Genomic DNA, 23009 nt, shown 5'->3' on the forward strand with positions numbered 1-23009 from the left:
CCCAAGTGAGCCCTAAAGTATTTGCACTCATCCAGGACCTTACTACATACGAGGACGCCCTCAACCTGCTGAAAGAGCAGTACCGGAGCCCGGTAAACTCTATGTATGCCAGACATCTCCTAAGATCCCGCTCGCAACAGCCAGGAGAGTCTGTAGATGAATTTTTACGGGCGCTACAAACACTCGGCAGGGACTGTGACTTTAAAGCTGTAATGGCTGCAGAAAATACTGAAGGGAATATCCGCGATGCCTTCGTGAAAGGCCTTCGGTCCGACTACTCACGGCAAAGACTGCTCGAATCAAAGGACCTCGACCTGAATACAACTGCAGCCCTCGCTCGCTCTCTGGAAGTGGCCCATCGGGACCTCGAGGCGTACTCCAGGTACTGTGCTGCGCGACCCTGGGACTCCGGCCCGACCCCGGCCGCAATACCCCTCGCACCGCCGCCTCTGGGACCTACCTCAGCGTCGGCGTCCCAGAACCGATCGGGACCGCCACCCCCGGTACCGGCTGCAACATCGGAGCCCCGCGATCGGGCCGCCGGCTGCTTCTTCTGTGGCCAGGCGAAACACCCGAGGACGCGCTGCCCTGCAAGAAACGCGACTTGCTCCGATTGCCACAAGAAAGGCCACTTCGCGAAGGCCTGCAGGGGGAGAGCCACAGACGCCAGCAGTGCCTCATGCGAGTTGTGGGGGCGGCCATCTTTCATCAAGGCCACAGATGCCAGTATCCCCTCGTGAGAGTCGTGGGGCGGCCATCTTTGATCAAGGCCACCGACGCCAGCAGTGCCTCATGTGAGTTGTGGGGGCGGCCATCTCCTCCGCCATTTTATTCAACCTCGTGGGCGCCGCCATTTTGTCCACCACACTCGACCGCCACCTTGTCTCCAGACCCGACCACCGCCTCACCCGCAGACTACAGCAGCTCGCTCAGCCATACACTAGCCTCCGTCACACTGGACCAAGCTCGCCCGCATCACCTGTCCAAGTCCATGATGGACATCAAAGTAAACGGCCACGCCACGACCTGCCTGTTCGACAGCGGAAGCACGGAGAGTTTCATCCATCCAGACACGGTGAGCCACTACTCCCTCACTGTCCGGCCAACGCGCAACCGGATCTCGATGGCGTCGAGGTCCCATTCTACAGACATCAGCGGCTACTGTGTTGTGACCCTGTCGGTTAGGGGCACGGAGTATAAAAATTTTAAACTCCTCGTCCTGACCCAGCTCTGTGCTGCCGTCCTACTAGGGCTGGACTTCCAATCCCACCTTCAAAGTGTCACTTTGGCATACGGTGGACCCCTCCCCCCACTCACAGTCGACAACCAGCAGCCTTTAAACCGCCCACCGCATACCACCTGCGGCCTAGCCACCCTCAAGGTCCCGCCCCCCTCCCTGTTCGCTAACCTCACCCGCGACTGTAAACCCGTCGCCACCAAGAGCAGGCGGTACAGCGCCGGGGACAGAGCTTTTATTAGCTCTGAGGTGCAGCGTCTCCTGAAGGAGGGCATCATCGAGAGGAGCAACAGCCCCTGGCGTGCCCAGGTCGTAGTCGTTAAGACCGGCAATAAAAACCGCCTGGTCATCGACTACAGCCAAACCATAAACCGGGACACCCAGCTGGACGCATACCCCCTTCCCCACATATCTGATATGGTCAATCAGATTGCACAGTACCGGGTATTCTCCACCATCGACCTTAAGTCGGCCTGTCACCAACTCCCTATCCGCCCTGAGGACCGCCAGTATACCGCCTTCGAGGCGAATGGCCGCCTCTACCACTTCCTTAGGGTTCCCTTCGGCGTCACCAACGGGGTTTCGGTCTTCCAAAGGGAGATGGACCGGATGGTTGACCAGAACGGGCTGCAGGCCACGTTCCCTTATCTAGATAACGTCACCATCTGCGGCCGCGACTGGCAGGACCACGATGTTAATCTGGAGAAATTCCTCCGTACGGCCGAACGGCTGAACCTCACTTACAATAAGGAGAAATGTGTGTTTAACACCTCGCGTCTCGCCATCCTCGGCTGCGTAGTAGAGAACGGGGTCATCGGCCCCGACCCCGAAAGAATGCGCCCCCTCATGGAGCTATCCCTCCCCCACTGTCCAAAGGCGCTGAAGAGAACCCTGGGGCTCTTCGCCTACTATGCCCAATGGGTGCCGAATTATGCGGACAAAGCCAGACCCCTCATGAAGTCCACCTCCTTCCCCCTGATGGCAGAAGCGTGCGCAGCCTTCTCCCTCATAAAGGGAGACATTGCTAAGGCCACGATGTACGCGGTGGATGAGTCTATCCCTTTCCAAGTGGAGAGCGATGCATCCGACTTCGCCCTAGCTGCAACCCTTAACCAGGCGGGGAGACCTGTGGCCTTCTTCTCAAGGACCCTCCAGGGCCCTGAGATCCGACACTCTTTGGTCGAGAAGGAGGCCCAGGCGATCGTGGAGGCAGTACGACGCTGGAGGCATTACCTGGCAGGCAAACGATTTACCCTCCTCACCGACCAGCGTTCGGTCGCTTTTATGTTTAATAACAAGCTGAGGGGCAAAATCAAGAACGACAAGATCTTGAGGTGGAGAATCGAGCTCTCCACCTATGATTATGATATCTTGTACCGGCCTGGTAAACTGAACGAACCCCCAGATGCTCTATCACGAAGTACATGCGCCAATGCGCAAATTGATAGACTGCAGACCCTCCACAACGACCTCTGCCACCCCGGGGTCACCAGACTTTACCACTTCATTAAGGCCCGCAACCTGCCCTACTCCATCGAGGAGGTCAGGACCATGACCAGGAACTGCCAAACCTGCGCCGAATGCAAACCGCATTTCTTTAGGCCGGACGGCGCAAGCCTGATCAAGGCCACCCGCCCCTTCGAGCGCTTGAGCCCCTCCCGTCCTCTGACCGTAATGTGTACTTCCTCAACATCATTGATGAGTACTCTCGTTTCCCCTTTGCCTTCCCCTGCCCAGACATGACCAGTACCACGGTCATCAAGTGCCTGAACGACCTCTTCGCCTTGTTCGGGTTCCCGAACTACATACATAGCGACCGGGGCTCATCCTTCATGAGCGAGGAACTTCGCCAGTTCCTACTAGCGAGAGGCATTGCTGCAAGCAGGACCACCAGCTACAACCCCCGAGGGAATGGCCAGGTGGAAAGAGAGAACGCGACTGTCTGGAAGGCCGTTCTCTTAGCCTTAAAGTCTAAGGGCCTGCCAACCTCTCGCTGGCAGGAAGTCCTCCCGGCGGCGCTGCATTCCACCCGGTCACTACTTTGCACTGCCATCAACGCCACCCCCCATGAACGAATGTTTGTTTTCCCCAGGAAGTCGACTACGGGAACCTCGCTACCAACATGGCTGACTTCTCCGGGGCCCGTCTTGCTGCGAAAGCACGTGAGGGCCCATAAAACGGACCCCCTGGTCGAGAGGGTGGACCTCCTGCACGCCAACCCCCAGTACGCCTATGTGGCATACCCAGACGGGCGGGAGGACACAGTCTCCTTACGAGACCTTGCACCCTCGGGCACCCCTGAGACACCACCGTTACCCCCCACCACCCCCCCAAATCCACCCCAGGTAGAGGGCATGCCGGAACCCCACGAGCCTTCGCCGACCACGCAGACACCAGCATTAACATCGGATACTGCATCACCGCCGCCGCGCTGATCAGAGAGACTTACGAGGCCTCCGGACAGACTGACATACCCGAACTGGTAGTACACTTCACCCCGCCGGACTCAAATCTAAACAAGGGGTGAATGTGGTAAACCACTTTTATCGTTCACTATCGTTACACTATGGTTATCACTGTTTATATCGTTACAACAGTGTAAACAGTGATAACCATAGTGTATCACGACACAAGGTCACCTCTTGTCACGCTGTTATACCTGGGCTGACCACAGCTGACTCCGCCTGCTTGCCCAGGTATAAAGGTGGTCGACTGGCTGGTATTCCTCCTTGTTGGACCCGATCACCCACGAGGGTGGGCTCTGTTATTTAGCCAATAAAAACCTATAGTTACTATCTTAACTCGTCGCTTTTCATTGGATGAATTGATAGGTATATCAGGGACGAAGAGAGTAAATTGGAGCAGCGGGGGACACCTCTAACTACGAGTCCATTAGAACCCCTTCAGCTAACTGAGGTGATGCTCTTGTGTCCGGAACATGCACAATGAAGACTTACATTTCTCCAGCGCCTTTTACAACCTCGGAACATCCCAAAGCCCTTTCACAGCCAATGAAGCACTTTTTTTTTTTGAGGTGTAGTCACCGTTGTAATGTAGGAAGCGCGGCAGCCTGTTAGCGCACAGCAAGCTCCCACAAACAGCGATGTGATAACGACCAGACCATCTGGTTTTTTTTTTTTAGTGATGTTGATTGAGGGATAAATATTGGCCCCCCGGTCACCGGGGAGAAATCCCCCCCTGCTCTTCTCCGGAATGCTGGCCGTGGGATCTTTTACGTCCACCCGAGGGGGCAGACGGGGCCTCGGCTTAACGTCTCGCCCGATTGAGCAAATGTCCCTCTGCCCATCCAGCACACCGTTTCCATAGAAACATAGAAGATAGGAGCAGGAGTCGGCCATTCGGCCCTTCGAGCCTGCTCCGCCATTCAATGAGATCATGGCTGATCATCCAAACTCAGTACCCTGTCCCTGCCTTCTCCCCATATCCCTTGATCCGTTTAGCCTCAAGAAATATATCCAACTCTTTCTTGAATATATTTAATGAATTGGCCTCCACCGCCCTCTGTGGCAGAGAATTCCACAGGTTCACCACTCTCTGGGTGAAGAAGTTCCTCCTCATTTCAGTCCTAAATGGCTTACCCCTTATCCTTAGACTGTGACCCCTGGTTCTGGACTCCCCGGCCATCGGGAACATCCTTCCTGCATCTAGTCTGTCCAGGCCTGACAGAATTTTATAGGTTTCGATGAGATCCCCTCAAGGCCCCCAAAAGGGGGCCATGGAGGCCTTGGTGGGCCTCGAGTCCCTGGCCCAAGTGGCCGATCTCTGTTAACTGGGATACTGTGCCTGCTATTCGACGAGCGAGGCCATCACAGATTACGCTGTTCCAACGAATCTCAACGTAAGCTCGAGGAACAGCACCTCATCTTTCGATGAGGCACTTTGCAGCCTTCTGGACTCAACACTGAGTTCAACAATTTCAGGTCATGACCTCTGCCCCTGTTTTTTCAGACAGCGGGCGCTAGCAATGATTCTGCTGTTGCCATTTACACCTCTTCTAGACCCATCTTTTCATAGAATAGTACAGCGCAGAAGGAGGCCATTCGGCCCATCGAGTCTGCGCCGGCTCTTTCGAAAAGCGAACCCCATATCTTTCCCAATATCCCTGCAATTCTTTCTCCTTCACGTATTAATCTAATTCCCTTTTGAAGGCGACTATTGAATCTGTGCATTCCAATCATATTAAATCTCTGCCCTCTGGTTATCAACCCTTCAGTTTCTCTCGATCTAAATCCTTCAGCATTTTGAACACCTCCATCAAATCTCCTCTCAACCTTCTCTGCACCAAGGAGAACAACCCCAGCTTCTCCAGTCCCTCCACGTCACTGAAGTCCCTCATCCCCTGGTACCATTCTGGTCAATCTCCCCCTTAACCTTCTCTGCTCTAAGGAGAACAACCCCAGCTTCTCCAGTCTCTCCATGTAACTGAAGTCCCTCATCCCCTGGTACCATTCCGGTCAGGTACAGCACGAGGTTAGATACAGAGTAAAGCTCCCTCTACACTGTCCCATCAAACACTCCCAAGGCAGGTACAGCACGAGGTTAGATACAGAGTAAAGCTCCCTCTACACTGTCCCATCAAACACTCTCAGGGCAGGTACAGCATGAGGTTAGATACAGAGTAAAGCTCCCTCTACACTGTCCCATCAAACACTCCCAGGGCAGGTACAGCACAGGTTAGATGCAGAGTAAAGCTCCCTCTACACTGTCCCATCAAACACTCCCAGGGCAGGTACAGCACGGGGTTAGATACAGAGTAAAGCTCCCTCTACACTGTCCCATCAAACACTCCCAGGGCAGGTACAGCACGGGTTAGATACAGAGTAAAGCTCCCTCTACACTGTCCCATCAAACACTCCCAGGGCAGGTACAACACGGGGTTAGATACAGAGTAAAGCTCCCTCTACACTGTCCCATCAAACACTCCCAGGGCAGGTACAGCACAGGGTTAGATACAGAGTAAAGCTCCCTCTACACTGTCCCATCAAACACTCCCAGGGCAGGTACAGCACGGGGTTAGATACAGAGTAAAGCTCCCTCTACACTGTCCCATCAAACACTCCCAGGGCAGGTACAGCACGGGGTTAGATACAGAGTAAAGCTCCCTCTACACTGTCCCATCAAACACTCCCAGGGCAGGTACAGCACGGGTTAGATACAGAGTAAAGCTCCCTCTACACTGTCCCATCAAACACTCCCAGGGCAGGTACAGCACGGGTTAGATACAGAATAAAGCTCCCTCTACACTGTCCCATCAAACACTCCCAGGGCAGGTACAGCACGGGTTAGATACAGAGTAAAGCTCCCTCTACACTGTCCCATCAAACACTCCCAGGGCAGGTACAGCACGGGGTTAGATACAGAGTAAAGCTCCCTCTACACTGTCCCATCAAACACTCCCAGGGCAGGTACAGCACGGGTTAGATACAGAATAAAGCTCCCTCTACACTGTCCCATCAAACACTCCCAGGGCAGGTACAGCACGGGTTAGATACAGAGTAAAGCTCCCTCTACACTGTCCCATCAAACACTCCCAGGGCAGGTACAGCACGGGTTAGATACAGAGTAAAGCTCCCTCTACACTGTCCCATCAAACACTCCCAGGGCAGGTACAGCACGGGTTAGATACAGAGTAAAGCTCCCTCTACACTGTCCCATCAAACACTCCCAGGGCAGGTACAACACGGGGTTAGATACAGAGTAAAGCTCCCTCTACACTGTCCCATCAAACACTCCCAGGGCAGGTACAGCACAGGGTTAGATACAGAGTAAAGCTCCCTCTACACTGTCCCATCAAACACTCCCAGGGCAGGTACAGCACGGGTTAGATACACAGTAAAGCTCCCTCTACACTGTCCCATCAAACACTCCCAGGGCAGGTACAGCACGGGGTTAGATACAGAGTAAAGCTCCCTCTACACTGTCCCATCAAACACTCCCAGGGCAGGTACAGCACGGGGTTAGATACAGAGTAAAGCTCCCTCTACACTGTCCCATCAAACACTCCCAGGGCAGGTACAGCACGGGTTAGATACAGAGTAAAGCTCCCTCTACACTGTCCCATCAAACACTCCCAGGGCAGGTACAGCACGGGTTAGATACAGAATAAAGCTCCCTCTACACTGTCCCATCAAACACTCCCAGGGCAGGTACAGCACGGGTTAGATACAGAATAAAGCTCCCTCTACACTGTCCCATCAAACACTCCCAGGGCAGGTACAACACGGGGTTAGATACAGAGTAAAGCTCCCTCTACACTATCCCATCAAACACTCCCAGGGCAGGTACAGCACGGGGTTAGATACAGAGTGAAGCTCCCTCTACACTGTCCCATCAAACACTCCCAGGGCAGGTACAGCACGGGTTAGATACAGAGTAAAGCTCCCTCTACACTGTCCCCATCAAACACTCCCAGGGCAGGTACAACACGGGGTTAGATACAGAGTAAAGCTCCCTCTACACTGTCCCATCAAACACTCCCAGGGCAGGTACAACACGGGGTAAGATACAGAGTAAAGCTCCCTCTACACTGTCCCATCAAACACTCCCAGGGCAGGTACAGCACGGGGTTAGATACAGAGTAAAGCTCCCTCTGCACTGTCCCATCAAACACTCCCAGGGCAGGTACAGCACGGGTTAGATACAGAGTAAAGCTCCCTCTACACTGTCCCATCAAACACTCCCAGGGCAGGTACAGCACGGGGTTAGATACAGAGTAAAGCTCCCTCTACACTGTCCCATCAAACACTCCCAGGGCAGGTACAGCACGGGTTAGATACAGAGTAAAGCTCCCTCTACACTGTCCCATCAAACACTCCCAGGGCAGGTACAACACGGGGTTAGATACAGAGTAAAGCTCCCTCTACACTGTCCCATCAAACACTCCCAGGGCAGGTACAGCACGGGTTAGATACAGAGTAAAGCTCCCTCTACACTGTCCCATCAAACACTCCCAGGGCAGGTACAGCATGGGTTAGATACAGAGTAAAGCTCCCTCTACACTGTCCCATCAAACACTCCCAGGGCAGGTACAGCACGGGGTTAGATACAGAGTAAAGGTCCCTCTACACTGTCCCATCAAACACTCCCAGGGCAGGTACAGCAGGGGGTTAGATACAGAGTAAAGGTCCCTCTACACTGTCCCATCAAACACTCCCAGGGCAGGTACAACACGGGGTTAGATACAGAGTAAAGCTCCCTCTACACTGTCCCATCAAACACTCCCAGGGCAGGTACAACACGGGGTTAGATACAGAGTAAAGCTCCCTCTGCACTGTCCCATCAAACACTCCCAGGGCAGGTACAGCACGGGGTGAGATACAGAGTAAAGCTCCCTCTACACTGTCCCATCAAACACTCCCAGGGCAGGTACAGCACGGGGTTAGATACAGAGTAAAGCTCCCTCTACACTGTCCCATCAAACACTCCCAGGGCAGGTACAGCACGGGTTAGATACAGAGTAAAGCTCTCTCTACACTGTCCCATCAAACACTCCCAGGGCAGGTACAGTACGGGGTTAGATACAGAGTAAAGCTCCCTCTACACTGTCCCATCAAACACTCCCAGGGCAGGTACAGCACGGCTTAGATACAGAGTAAAGCTCCCTCTACACTGTCCCATCAAACACTCCCAGGGCAGGTACAGCATGGGTTAGATACAGAGTAAAGCTCCCTCTACACTGTCCCCATCAAACACTCCCAGGGCAGGTACAGCACGGGTTAGATACAGAGTAAAGCTCACTCTACACTGTCCCCATCAAACACTCCCAGGGCAGGTACAGCACGGGTTAGATACAGAGTAAAGCTCCCTCTACACTGTCCCATCAAACACTCCCAGGGCAGGTACAACATGGGGTTAGATACACAGTAAAGCTCCCTCTACACTGTCCCCATCAAACACTCCCAGGGCAGGTACAGCATGGGTTAGATACAGAGTAAAGCTCCCTCTACACTGTCCCCATCAAACACTCCCAGGGCAGGTACAGCACGGGTTAGATACAGAGTAAAGCTCACTCTACACTGTCCCCATCAAACACTCCCAGGGCAGGTACAGCACGGGTTAGATACAGAGTAAAGCTCCCTCTACACTGTCCCATCAAACACTCCCAGGGCAGGTACAGCATGGGGTTAGATACAGAGTAAAGCTCCCTCTACACTGTCCCATCAAACACTCCCAGGGCAGGTACAGCACGGGTTAGATACAGAGTAAAGCTCCCTCTACACTCCCAGGGTCCCTCTTTAGTGGGTCCGTGGACACGACAGTTGCACCCTCCCCCACAACACCACCGCTTCGTGACTACTTACGACAGTCTCTTCAAGTCCTTTAAGATCCTGTTTGGATTGTTCGTGTTTCTCGTGGAGAAATCTGCAGGGAACAAATCAAAAGGGTCGTGAGAGGTGGCCTCCTGAAAACCCCCCCACCCCCGAGTTTATTAACTCCCCTCCTGAAGGCTTCCGACTCTCCCTGGAGCACCGTCACACGGGTTACCCTGCTGCCAACCTTTCCCTTCTCCAAAGGAGCTGCTCCAAGACAGGAAAACAACAAATACGCCACGCTGTCAGACTGTTGATCATCGCGCGAATCCTCCCACTACTCTCCAAGGGAGGAGTGCGAAGATACAACAACCACAACTCCCATTTATATAGCGCCTTTAACATAGTAAAACATCCCAAGGTGCTTCACAGGAGCGTAAATCAGACAGAATCTGACACCGAGCCACATAAGGAGATATTAGGGCAGGTGACCAAAAGCTTGGTCAAAGAGGGAGGTTTTAAGGAGCGTCTTAAAGGAGGAGAGAGAGAGAGGCGGAGAGGTTTAGGGAGGGAATTCCAGAGCTCAGGGCCCAGGCGGCTGAAGGCACGGCCGCCAATGGTGGAGCGATGGAAATCGGGGGGATGGGCAAGAGGCCGGAATTGGAGGAGCGCAGAGATCTTGGAGGGTTGTAGGGGGATGGAGGAGGTTACAGAGATCTCGGAGGGTTGTAGGGGGATGGAGGTGGTTACAGAGATAGGGAGGGTTGTAGGGGCTGGAGGAGGTTACAGAGATAGGGAGGGTTGTAGGGGGCTGGAGGAGGTTACAGAGATAGGGAGGGTTCTAGGGGCTGGAGGAGGTTACAGAGATAGGGAGGGCTGGAGGAGGTTACAGAGTTAGGGAGGGTTGTAGGGGGCTGGAGGAGGTTACAGAGTTAGGGAGGGTTGTAGGGGGCTGGAGGAGGTTACAGAGATAGGGAGGGTTGTAGGGGGCTAGAGGAGGTTACAGAGATGGGGAGGGTTGGAGGGGGCTGGAGGAGGTTACAGAGATAGGGAGGGTTGTAGGGGCTGGAGGAGGTTACAGAGATAGGGAGGGTTGGAGGGGCTGGAGGTGGTTACAGAGATAGGGAGGGTTGTAGGGGGCGGGAGGAGATTACAGAGATAGGGAGGGTTGTAGGGGGCGGGAGGAGATTACAGAGATAGGGAGGGTTGTAGGGGGCTGGAGGAGGTTACAGAGATAGGGAGGGGCAAGGCCATGGAGGGATTTGAACACAAAGATGAGAATTTTAAAATCGAGGCATTGTCGGACCGGGAGCCAGCTGGGAGAGCTTGAAAGAAAGACTTGCATTTCTCCAGCCCCTTTCCCCACCTCAGGACGTCCCAAAGTGCTTCACAGCCAATGAAGTACTTTTTTTGAAGTGTGGTCACTGTTGTAATGTAGGAAACGTGGCAGACAATTGCGCACAGCAAGCTCCCACAAACAGCAATGTGATAAATGACCAGATCATCTGGTTTAGTGATGTTGGTTGAGGGATAAATATTGGCCCCAGGACACCGGGGAGAACTCCCCCCTGCTCTTCTTCGAAATAGTGGCTGTGGGATAGTTTACAGCCACCTGAGAGAGCAGACGAGGTCTCGGTTTGATGTCTCATCCAAAAGACGGCGCTCCCTCAGTACCGCCCCTCCAACAGTGCGGCGCTCTCTCAGTACTGCCCCTCCGACAGTGTGGCGCTCCCTCAGTACCGCCCCTCCGACAGTGCGGCGCTCCCTCAGTACTGCCCCTCCGACAGTGCGGCGCTCCCTCAGTACCGCCCCTCCGACAGTGCGGCGCTCCCTCAGTACTGCCCCTCCGACAGTGCGGCGCTCCCTCAGTACTGCCCCTCCGACAGTGCGGCGCTCCCTCAGTACTGCCCCTCCGACAGTGCGGCGCTCCCTCAGTACCGCCCCTCCGACAGTGCGGCGCTCCTTCAGTACTGCCCCTCCGACAGTGTGGCACTCCCTCAGTACTGCCCCTCCGACAGTGCGGCGCTCCCTCAGTACGGCACTCCCTCAGTACGGCGCTCCCTCAGTACTGCCCCTCTGACAGTGCAGCGCTCCCTCAGTACCGTCCCTCCGACAGTGCGGCGCTCCCTCAGTACTGCCCCTCCGACAGTGCAGCGCTCCCTCAGTACTGCCCCTCCGACAGTGCGGCGCTCCCTCAGTACGGCGCTCCCTCAGTACTGCCTCTCCGTCAATGCAGCGCTCCCTCAGTACTGCCCCTCCGACAGTGCGGCGCTCCCTCAGTACTGCCCCTCCGACAGTGTGGCGCTCCCTCAGTACTGCCCCTCCGACAGTGTGGCGCTCCCTCAGTACTGCCCCTCCGACAGTGCGGCGCTCCCTCAGTACTGCCCCTCCGACAGTGTGGCGCTCCCTCAGTACTGCCCCTCCGACAGTGCGGCGCTCCCTCAGTACCGTCCCTCCGACAGTGCGGCGCTCCCTCAGTACTGCCCCTCCGACAGTGCGGCGCTCCCTCAGTACTGCCCCTCCGACAGTGCGGCGCTCCCTCAGTACGGCGCTCCCTCAGTACTGCCTCTCCGTCAATGCAGCGCTCCCTCAGTACTGCCCCTCCGACAGTGCGGCGCTCCCTCAGTACTGCCCCTCCGACAGTGTGGCACTCCCTCAGTACTGCGCTCCATCAGCACGGCACTGGAGTGTTGGCCTAGATATTTCCGCTCAAATCTCCTGGCGTGAGACTTGAACCCACAACCTTCTGACTCAGAGGCAAGAGTGCTACCCACTGAGACACGGCGGACACGGTCGAGAGCAGGCGTCGAGAACGCGGGACGTTCTGGGTGTGTGGTCGCATTCCACACTGGGATCCCTCACCTACTAATCCGTCAGCGCTACCTCTGAACCCTAACCAATCGGATACAGGAGCAGTGGGGGAAGACAGGTGGGTGGCCAGAACTTACGTAAGTTCCTGAAGCTTTTTGCTTTTTTCCCGCTGCTCGCTTTTCAACTTCTCGTAGTCGGCGCGCAGCCTCTCCAGCTCCAGGTTCAGCTTCTGGTTCAGGCTGTGTAAACATAGAGACAAAGAGGAATAGAATCAGGAGTCAGTCACGGAGCCCTGGCTCAGCACTCCCACCCCAAGAGTTGGGACACGGCGAGCTGATTGTGGTTGAGTAGTAATATTACACAGAATGACAAAGTTCCTCGGAGTCCACATCACGGAAGACCTCTCCTGGTCCCTCAACACCTCCTCTCTGGTGAAGAAGGCCCAGCAGCGCCTATATTTCCTAAGGAGGCTGAAGGGATGTAACCTGTCACCCCTGATCCTCTCTAACTTTTACCGCTGCACTATAGAGAGCATCCTGACAAACTGTATCACAGTATGGTATGGCAGCTGTAGCTACTATGACCGGAAAGCCCTGCAGCGGGTAGTCAAAACTGCCCAACGCATTACCGGCACCCGGCTACCGACCATAGAGCACATATACCAGAAACGCTGTTTACGGAGGTCACGGACCATCATCAAAGACCCTACCCACCCCAGCCACAGTCTGTTCGACCTCCTGCCATCTGGGAGACGCTACAGATGCATTCGCACCCGTACGACCAGATTTAGGAACAGCTTCTTTCCCAGGGCTGTCATCCTACTGAACTCCACAAATAAACTCTAAAGCCTGCACATCTGCCAATGCACTTTATTATGTTTATGTTAATGTTAATGTATTACAAGCCAAATGAATGTTGAATGTTTAAATGTCTTAATCTAAATGTACACTCTCGGGAGCCGCAAGCCTACATTTCGTTGTACTGCACTTGTGCACTAACAATGACAATAAAAGTTGATTTGATTTGATAGTATTTACATAGAAACTTAGAAACATAGAACAATAGGAGCAGGAGTCGACCATTCGGCCCTTCGAGCCTGCTCCGCCATTCAATATGATCATGGCTGATCCTCTATCTCAATACCATATTCCCGCTCTCTCCCCATACCCCTTGATGCCTTGTGTCCAGAAATCTATCCATCTCCTTCTTAAATATATTCAGTGACTTGGCCTCCACAGCCTTCTGTGGTAGAGAATTCCACAGGTTCACCACCCTCTGAGTGAAGACATTTCTCCTCATCTCAGTCCTAAATGTCCTCCCCCCGTATCCTGAGACTGTGACCCCTCGTTCTAGACCCCCCGCAGCCAGAGGAAACATCCCCCCTGCATCCAGTCTGTCTAAGCCCTGTCAAAATTTTATACGTTTCAATGAGATCCCCTCTCATTCTTCTAAACTCGAGTGAATACAGGCCTAGTCGACCCAATCTCTCCTCATGCGGACAGTCCTGCCATCCCAGGAATCAGTCTGGTGAACCTTCGCTGCACTCCCTCCATGGCAAGTATATCCTTTCTTAGGTAAGGAGACCAAAACTGCACACAGTACTCCAGGTGTGGTCTCACTAAGGCCCTGTATAACTGTAGTAAGACATCCTTGCTCCTGTACTCGAATCCTCTTGCAATGAAGGCCAACATACCATTTACTTTCCTAACTGCTCACAGCACAGAAACAGGCCATTCGGCCCAACTGGTCCGTGCCGGTGTTTATGCTCCACACGAGCCTCCTCCCACCCCTACTCCATCTCACCCTATCACCATATCCTTCTATTCCTTTCTCCCTCATGTGTTTATCCAGCTTCCCCCTTAAATGAATCTGTGCTATTCGTCTCCACCACTTCCTGTGGGAGCGAGTTCCACATTCTCACCATTCTCTGGGTAAAGAAGTTTCTCCTGAATTCCCCATTGGATTTATTAGTGACTGTCTTATATTGATGGCCCCTAGTTCTGGTCTCCCCCACAAGTGGAAACATCTTCTCTACGTCTACCCTATCGAACCCCCTTTGTAATTTTAAAGACCTCTATCAGGTCACCCCTCAGCCTTCTCTTTTCTAGAGAAAAGAGCCCCAGCCTGTTCAGTCTTTCCTGATAGGTATAACCTCGCAGTTCTAATATCATCCTTGTAAAAAAATTTTGTACAATCCCCAGTACCTCTATATCCTTTTTATAATATGGCAATCAGAACTGTGCACGGTGCTCCAACCAAGGTATACGGAGACCAGAACTGTGCACAGTGCTCCAAGTGTGGTCTAACCAAGGTATACGGAGACCAGAACTGTGCACGGTGCTCCAAGTGTGGTCTAACCAAGGTATACGGAGACCAGAACTGTGCACGGTGCTCCAAGTGTGGTCTAACCAAGGTATACGGAGACCAGAACTGTGCACGGTGCTCCAAGTGTGGTCTAACCAAGGTATATGGAGACCAGAACTGTGCACAGTGCTCCGAGTGTGGTCTAACCAAGGTATACAGAGACCAGAACTGTGCACAGTGCTCCAAGTGTGGTCTAACCAAGGTATATGGAGACCAGAACTGTGCACAGTGCTCCAAGTGTGGTCTAACCAAGGTATATGGAGACCAGAACTGTGCACGGTGCTCCAAGTGTGGTCTAACCAAGGTATACGGAGACCAGAACTGTGCGCAGTGCTCCAAGTGTGGTCTAACCAAGGTATATGGAGACCAGAACTGTACACAGTGCCCCAAGTGTGGTCTAACTAAGGTTCGGTACAGTCTAACATAACTTCTACTTTTCAATTCTATCCCTCTAGAAATAAACCCTAGTGCTTGGTTTGCTTTTTGAGGAGAGATTGGGTCGATTGGGCTTATACTCGCTGGAGTTTAGAAGAATGAGAGGGGATCTCATTGAAACTTATAAAATTCTAACAGGACTAGACAGACTAGATGCAGGAAGGATGTTCCCGATGGCCGGGGAGTCCAGAACCAGGGGTCACAGTCTAAGGATAAGGGGTAAGCCATTTAGGACAGAGATGAGGAGGAATTTCTTCACCCAGAGAGTGGTGAACCTGTGGAATTCTCTACCACAGAAGGCAGTAGAGGCCAATTCATTAAATATATTCACGAAGGAGTTGGATATATTTCTTAAGGCTAAAGGGATCAAGGGAAATGGGGAGAAGGCAGGGACAGGGTACTGAATTTGGATGATCAGCCATGATCGCATTGAATGGCGGAGCAGGCTCGAGGGGCCGAATGGCCGACTCCTGCTCCTATCTTCTATGTTTCTATGTATGGCCTTGCTAACCTGCGTCGCAACTTGTAGTGATTTGTGTATTTGTGCTCCTCTGCCCCACTCATACTCTTATTTTCCAAGTAATATGGGACCTCCTTAATTTTCTTACCAAAATGTAGTATCTCACACTTATCTATGTTGAAAGAGTCCTAAAACTCAAGGTTAGTGAGTGATAAGAAAGGCCATTAGTTCCATCCTAGATTCTTCATTCAGATAGACTCGAGTACCCCGCCTACCCATCACGGGGGCTAAAAGGGGTTAAATTATGAGGGCAGGTTGCACAGACTTGGCTAGTGTTCCCTCGAGTATAGAAGATTAAGGGTTGATCTAATCGAGGTGTTTAAGATGATTAAAGGATTCGATAGGTTCGATAGAGAGAAACTATGGATGGGTCACATCGTCCACATGCCCGATACGAGACTCCCAAAACAAGCGCTCTACTCGGAGCTCCAGCACGGCAAGAGAGCCCCAGGTGGGCAGTGGAAACGCTTCAAAGGACACCCTCAAAGTCTCCTTGGAAAAAGTGCAACATCCCCCACCGACACCTGGGAATCCCTGGCCCCAAGACCGCACAAAGTGGAGGAGAAGCATCCGGGAAGGCTGGATTTTCATTCAGGGGACGTGATGGAGGCGGGACTACAACTTTTGCGGTTGTTCTGCCTCCATCTAGATGTGGTCAATCCACGCGATTTTAACTTGATTGACCTTGTTGAGCCCGCCCAGCACGACAGTGCGGCGCTCCCTCAGTACTGCACTCCCTCAGTACTGCCCCTCCGACAGTGCGGCGCTCCCTCAGTACTGCCCCTCCGACAGTGCGGCGCCTCCTCAGTACTGCCCCTCCAACAGTGCGGCGCTCCCTCAGTACTGCCCCTCCGACAGTGCGGCGCTCTCTCAGTACTGCCCCTCCGACAGTGCGGCGCTCCCTCAGTACTGCCCCTCCGACAGTGCGGCGCTCCCTCAGTACTGCCCCTCCGACAGTGCGGCGCTCCCTCAGTACTGCCCCTCCGACAGTGCGGCGCTCCCTCAGTACTGCCCCTCCGACAGTGTGGCGCTCCGTCAGTACTGCCCCTCCGACAGTGCGGCGCTCCCTCAGTACTGCCCCTCCAACAGTGCGGTGCTCCCTCAGTACCGCCCCTCCGACAGTGCGGTGCTCCCTCAGTACCGCCCCTCCGACAGTGGGGCGCTCCCTCAGTACTGGCATTGGGGAGTATCGGCCTGGATTGTGGGACTCGTGTTTCTGGAGTGGGGCTCGAACCCATGACCTTCTGTGGTAAACCACTGCTAACTCTGTACATGTCTGTGTGGTAAACCACTGTTAACTCTGTACAGGTCCGGGCATGTCTCCGCCCCTGGCTCCACCCCTAAGCCCGGGTATAAAGGTGACTCACCACCCTTCCCCCGGGAGCTCTTAGGATGGATCCACTAGCAGAGGCATGCTCCAGTTCTTAGTCAATAAAAGCCTACTTCGTATAAGTTCAACTCGTAGTCTTTGGTGTTGTTGATAGTGCATCAATTTTATTGACTAAATTTTCGACATGGAGCAAATCTTGAAGCCGGAACGTTTAGACCTGGATCCTCAAGCAGCAGATGCAGCCAATAACTTTGAACACTGGCTGAGCTGTTTCGAAGCCTTCCTGGAGGCCTCCAGCACTACCGTCACTACAGATGACGCGAAACGGCTTGTCTTGAACTCACGGGTGAGCCACCGAGTCTACTCGATCATCCGAGGCGCCACAACTTACGCGGCCGCCATCGCGACGCTAAAGGAACAATACGTGAGGCCTGTTAACGAGGTCTACGCCAGACACCTCCTGGCTACCCGAAAACAGCGCCCCGGGGAATCGGGCGCCGAATATTTACTGGCACTGAGAGTCCTCGGCGGGGCCTGTAATTGCAAAGCGGTGACGGCCAAGGAATGCACGGAAGACCTGATCCGAGACGCCTACGTAGCCGGCATCAGGTCCAACTATACTCGGCAGAGGCTGCTGGAACAGAGGGGGCTCGACCTGCAGAAGACGGTGGCCCTCGCTAACTCGTTAGACGTGGCCCTCCAGAACATGGACGCCTACCCCCCTGACCGGATGGCCACGTGGATGTCACGGGAGCAGCCATCTTGGGACCCGGTAAGGCCACAAGCCGCCAGCAGCCCAACTACAGCTGCAATGACCAGAGGCCAGAAATGCTACTTCTGCGGCCAGGCCAAGCACCCCAGACAGCAATGCCCAGCAAAGGACGCGACCTGCTCCAAATGCGACAAGAAAGGCCACTACGCGAGAGTGTGCAGGGCGAAATCGACCCCCAATTCCAGCAGCGCCGCGTGTGAACCGTGCAGGCCGCCATTTTGGACCCCACCAACCACGTGTGAGCCGTGCGGGCCGCCATTTTGGGCACCACCAGCCGCGGGGAGCCGCCATCTTGGACACCATTTCGGGACCAGGCCCCCAGCGCGGGCGAATACTACAGCGACCCACCGACCTCGACGATGGCCTCCATCACCCTGGACCAATCTAGGCCCCATCAACTAGCCAGGTCCATGATGAACGTAAAGGTAAATGGCCATGCCACAAATTGCCTTTTCGACTGCGGAAGCACGGAGAGCTTCATCCACCCCGACACGGTGCGACGCTACTCCCTATCGGTTATGCCCACACGCCACCAGGTCTTTATGGCCTCAAAGTCCCACACGGCGGACGTCGGCAGCTACTGTGTAGCGACTCTGACAGTGAACGGCGTGGAGTACAGAGATTTTAAATTCCTTGTCCTGCCACAGCTCTGCGCTCCCGTACTGCTAGGATTAGACTTCCAGTGCCATCTGGAGAGCGTCACGATGGCATATGGCGGGCCCCTGCCCCCACTTACAGTCTGCAGCCGGCAGAATTTAAACACAGCGCCGCGCAAAGTATGCAGCCTGTCCACCCTGAAGGTCAAGCCCCCCCCGTTGTTCGCTAACCTCGCCAAAGACTGCAAGCCAATTGCTACTAAAAGCAGGCGGTACAGTGCCGGGGATAGGAGCTTTATTAAATCAGAAGTAGAAAGACTCCTGAGGGAAGGGATTATCGAGGGCAGCACCAGCCCATGGCGAGCCCAAGTGGTGGTAGTGAAGACCGGCAAAAAACAGCGCCTGGTTATTGATTACAGCCAGACGATCAATCGATACACGCAATTAGACGCATACCCACTTCCCCGCATATCTGACCGGGTATTCTCGATGATTGATCTGAAGTCGGCATACCACCAGCTCCCCATCAGGCCTGAGGACTGCCAGTACACGGTCTTCGAGGCCGACGGTCGCCTCTACCACTTCCTCCGAGTCCCCTTCGGCGTCACCAACGGGGTCTCGGTCTTCCAAAGGGAGATGGACCGGATGGTTGACCAGAACGCGCTGCAGGCCACCTTCCCCTATCTAGACAACGTCACCATCTGTGGCCATGACCGGCATGACCACGACGCCAACCTAGAAAAATTCCTCTGTACGGCCCAACGGCTGAATCTGACATACAACAGAGAGAAATGTATGTTCCGCACCACGCGCCTCGCTATTCTTGGCTGTGTGGTGGAAAACGGAGTCATCGGCCCCGACCCCGACCGAATGCGCCCCCTCCTGGAACTACCCCTCCCCCACTGCCTAAAAGCCCTGAAGAGATGCCTAGGGTTCTTCTCTTAATACGCCCAGTGGGTGCCCAACTATGCGGACAAAGCCCAGCCCCTCATCAAGTCAACCTCCTTCCCCCTGATGGCAGAGGCCCATGCGGCCTTCACCCTCATAAAAGAGGACATTGCGAAGGCCACAATGCACGCAGTGGATGAGTCCATCCCTTTCCAAGTGGAGAGCGGTGCATCCGACTTCGCCCTAGCCGCAACCCTTAACCAGGCGGGGAGACCCGTGGCCTTCTTTTCACGGACCCTCCAGGGCCCCGAAATTCGACACTCCTCAGTCGAGAAGGAGGCCCAGGCGATAGTGGAGGCTGTACGGCACTGGAGGCATTACTTGGCCGGTAAACGTTTCACCCTGCTCACTGACCAACGGTCAGTAGCATTTATGTTTAACAACAGACAAAGGGGGAAAATCAAAAATGATAAGATATTGCGGTGGAGGATCGAGTTATCCACCTACAACTACGATATCTTATACCGGCCCGGGAAACTTAATGAGCCCCCAGACGCCCTACCCCGTGGGACATGTGCCAACGCACAAGTCGATAGGCTACGGACCCTCCACAATGATCTCTGCCACCCGGGGTTCACCAGGTTCTTCCATTTTATTGAAGCTCGCAACCTGCCTTACTCCATCGAGGAGGTGAGGACCATGACCAGGAACTGCCAGGTCTGCGCCGAATGCAAACCGCACTTTTATAGGCCAGACAGGGCACACCTGATTAAAGCCACCCGCCCCTTCGAACGTCTCAGCGTCGATTTCAAGGGGCCCCTTCCCTCCTCTGACCGCAACACGTACTTCCTCAATATTATTGACGAGTACTCCCGTTTCCCCTTCGCCATCCCCTGCCCGGACATGACCAGCGCCACAGTCATCAGGTGCCTCAACGACCTGTTCGCCATATTTGGCTTCCCCAATTACATCCACAGCGACAGGGGCTCGTTGTTCATGAGCGACGAGCTGCGCCAGTACCTGCTCGAGAAGGGCATAGCCACGAGCAGGACTACCAGCTACAACCCCCGGGGTAACGGACAGGTAGAGAGGGAGAACGCAACGGTGTGGAAGACCGCCATGCTCGCCCTAAAATCCAAGGGCCTCCCAATCTCCCGCTGGCAAGATGTCCTCCCCGATGCGCTCCACTCCATACGATCACTGCTCTGTACTGCCACAAACGCCACCCCTCACGAGAAGATGTTCGTCTTCCCCAGGAAATCCACCTCGGGGACATCACTACCGCCATGGCTGACGTCTCCGGGACCCGTCCTGCTCAGGAAACACGTGAGGAGCCATAAGACGGACCCCCTGGTCGAAAAGGTTCACCTCCTCCACGCCAACCCACAGTACGCCTACGTGGCGTATCCTGACGGGCGGGAGGACACAGTCTCAATTCGAGACCTCGCACCCTCAGGTACCACCCGAAACACCATCGATCACCATCCACTACCTCCACCACTACCCACGACGCACCACCGGGGTGTCTACCACGAACTGACAAGATGCCTGTGCCATCCCTACCCCGAGAGGACGACACGCCAGTGCTCCGTCCCACGCGAGAAGCGGCCGCGGGCAAAGAACCGCCGCAACCGGCACCACGAAGATCATTACGGCAGACAAGACCCCCGGAGAGACTTTCGTATACAAACTTTTGAAACACTTCACCCCGCCGGACTCTTTTTTAAACGAGGGTTGAATGTGGTAAACCACTGCTAACTCTGTACATGTCTGTGTGGTAAACCACTGTTAACTCTGTACCGGTCCGGGCATGTCTCCGCCCCTGGCTCCACCCCTAAGCCCGGGTATAAAGGTGACTCACCACCCTTCCCCCGGGAGCTCTGAGGATGGATCCACTAGCAGAGGCATGCTCCAGTTCTTAGTCAATAAAAGCCTACTTCGTATAAGTTCAACTCGTAGTCTTTGGTGTTGTTGATAGTGCATCACCTTCTGATTCAGAGGAGAGAGTGTGATCACTGTGTCGAGGCTGACTCAGTGACTCACCATCGACCCACAGTTTAAATGCTACGTTGCTGCGCAAGCCCCTCGATGTCACGTTACGTGACCTAGGATTGCACCGAGATGCAAGGGAGCATGATCGATAAAGTTAAAAATAGAGAGAGAGAGAGAGAGAGAGACAGAGAGAGAGAGAAATAGAGAGAGAGAGAGAGACAGAGAGAGACAGAGAGAGAGACAGAGAGAGAGACAGAGAGAGAGACACACAAAGCGAGAGAGAGACAGCCACTTACTCCTTCAACTCATCAATCGTCTTCTGCTTTTCTTCAATCTCGTCCCGCAGACGGGCCAGTTGCTTCTGGTGGTTATCGCGATGGCTCTCCATCTGCTGCTCCAGAGCTTTCTGCAAGAACACAAGACTTATCAAAAAGAAAGATAGACTTGCATTTATATAGCACCTTTCACGACCACCGGACATGCAAAAGCGCTTTACAGCCAATGAAGTACTTTTGAAGTGTAGTCACTGCGGCAGGGAATTTGCGCAAAGCAAGTTCACACAAACAGCAATGTGATAATGACCAGATAATCTGCTTTTTTTAAGAAAAAAGTGATGTTGATTGAGGGATAAATATTGGCCCCAGGACACCGGGGAGAACTCCCCAGCTCTTCTTCAAAAGGAGTGCCATGGGATCATTTACATCCACTTGATAGGGCAGACGGGGCCTCGGTTTATCGTCTCATCCAAGAGACGGCACCTCCGACAGTGCCATACTCCCTCAGCACCGCCCCTCCGACAGTGCGGCGCTCCCTCAGTACTGCCCCTCCAACAGTGCAGTGCTCCCTCAGTACTGCCCCTCCGACAGTGCAGCGCTCCCTCAGTACTGCCCCTCCGACAGTGCGGCGCTCCCTCAGTACCGCCCCTCCGACAGTGCGGCGCTCCCTCAGTACCGCCCCTCCGACAGTGCGGCGCTCCCTCAGTACTGCCCCTCCAACAGTGAGCCTCTCCCACAGTGCGGCGCTCCCTCAGTACTGCCCCTCCGACAGTGCGGCGCTCCCTCAGTACCGCCCCTCCGACAGTGCGGCGCTCCCTCAGTACCGCCCCTCCGACAGTGCGGCGCTCCCTCAGTACCGCCCCTCCGACAGTGCGACGCTCCCTCAGTATCGCCCCTCCGACAGTGCGGCGTTCCCTCAGTATCGCCCCTCCGACAGTGCGGCGCTCCCTCAGTATCGCCCCTCCGACAGTGCGGCGCTCCCTCAGTACCGCTGCTCCAACAGTGCGGCGCTCCCTCAGTACTGCCCCTCCGACAGTGCAGCGCTCCCTCAGTACTGCCCCTCCGACAGTGCAGCGCTCCCTCAGTACTGCCCCTCCGACAGTGCAGCGCTCCCTCAGTACTGCACTGGAGTGTCAGCCTAGATTTTTGAGCTCATGTCTCTGGAGTGGGACTTGAACCCACAACCTTCTGACTCAAAGGCGAGAGAGAGAGAGTGCTACCCACTGCGCCACAGCTGACACTATGTATGATCAGTATTAACGCGAACATATCGGAGGGTGCTGCCTGTTGTGTATGTACCTTTAAGAGAATAACTGGTCTCAGACTGCAGTACCGGCAGTGACCACCCCTGTATAAAAGGCGCTAGAGAGCCTCTGTTTGTTAGTTTCGCTATTGACTTCCACCAGTAAAGACTTGTTTGTTTTCACTCCTGCTGGTCCGTGTCTCAATCATTCACGGACTTAACACTGCCCATCAGTGTCACTATGGGTGTGTGTGTGTGGTATATAGGAGGGGGTAG

The 23009-nt window shown here is 54.4% G+C and overlaps 1 protein-coding gene across 2 annotated transcripts in view; it reads right to left on the bottom strand.

Annotated features, from left to right (window-relative positions):
* kif5ab (kinesin family member 5A, b) overlaps positions 1-23009 on the bottom strand; it is a 141425-nt gene that overhangs the window by 47513 nt on the left and 70903 nt on the right. For both annotated transcript variants that reach the window (XM_085973034.1, XM_085973033.1), the window contains exons 19-21: positions 21512-21621; positions 12456-12557; positions 9559-9619 (exon numbers count right to left, since the gene is read on the bottom strand). In XM_085973034.1, coding sequence (XP_085829160.1) covers positions 9559-9619; positions 12456-12557; positions 21512-21621 — 273 coding nt within the window. The remainder of the gene's footprint in view (positions 1-9558; positions 9620-12455; positions 12558-21511; positions 21622-23009) is intronic.

This window comes from Somniosus microcephalus, chromosome 33, assembly GCF_052327205.1.
Source record: "Somniosus microcephalus isolate GS21.2 chromosome 33, FLI_Smic_1.0, whole genome shotgun sequence".
NCBI lineage: Eukaryota > Metazoa > Chordata > Chondrichthyes > Squaliformes > Somniosidae > Somniosus > Somniosus microcephalus.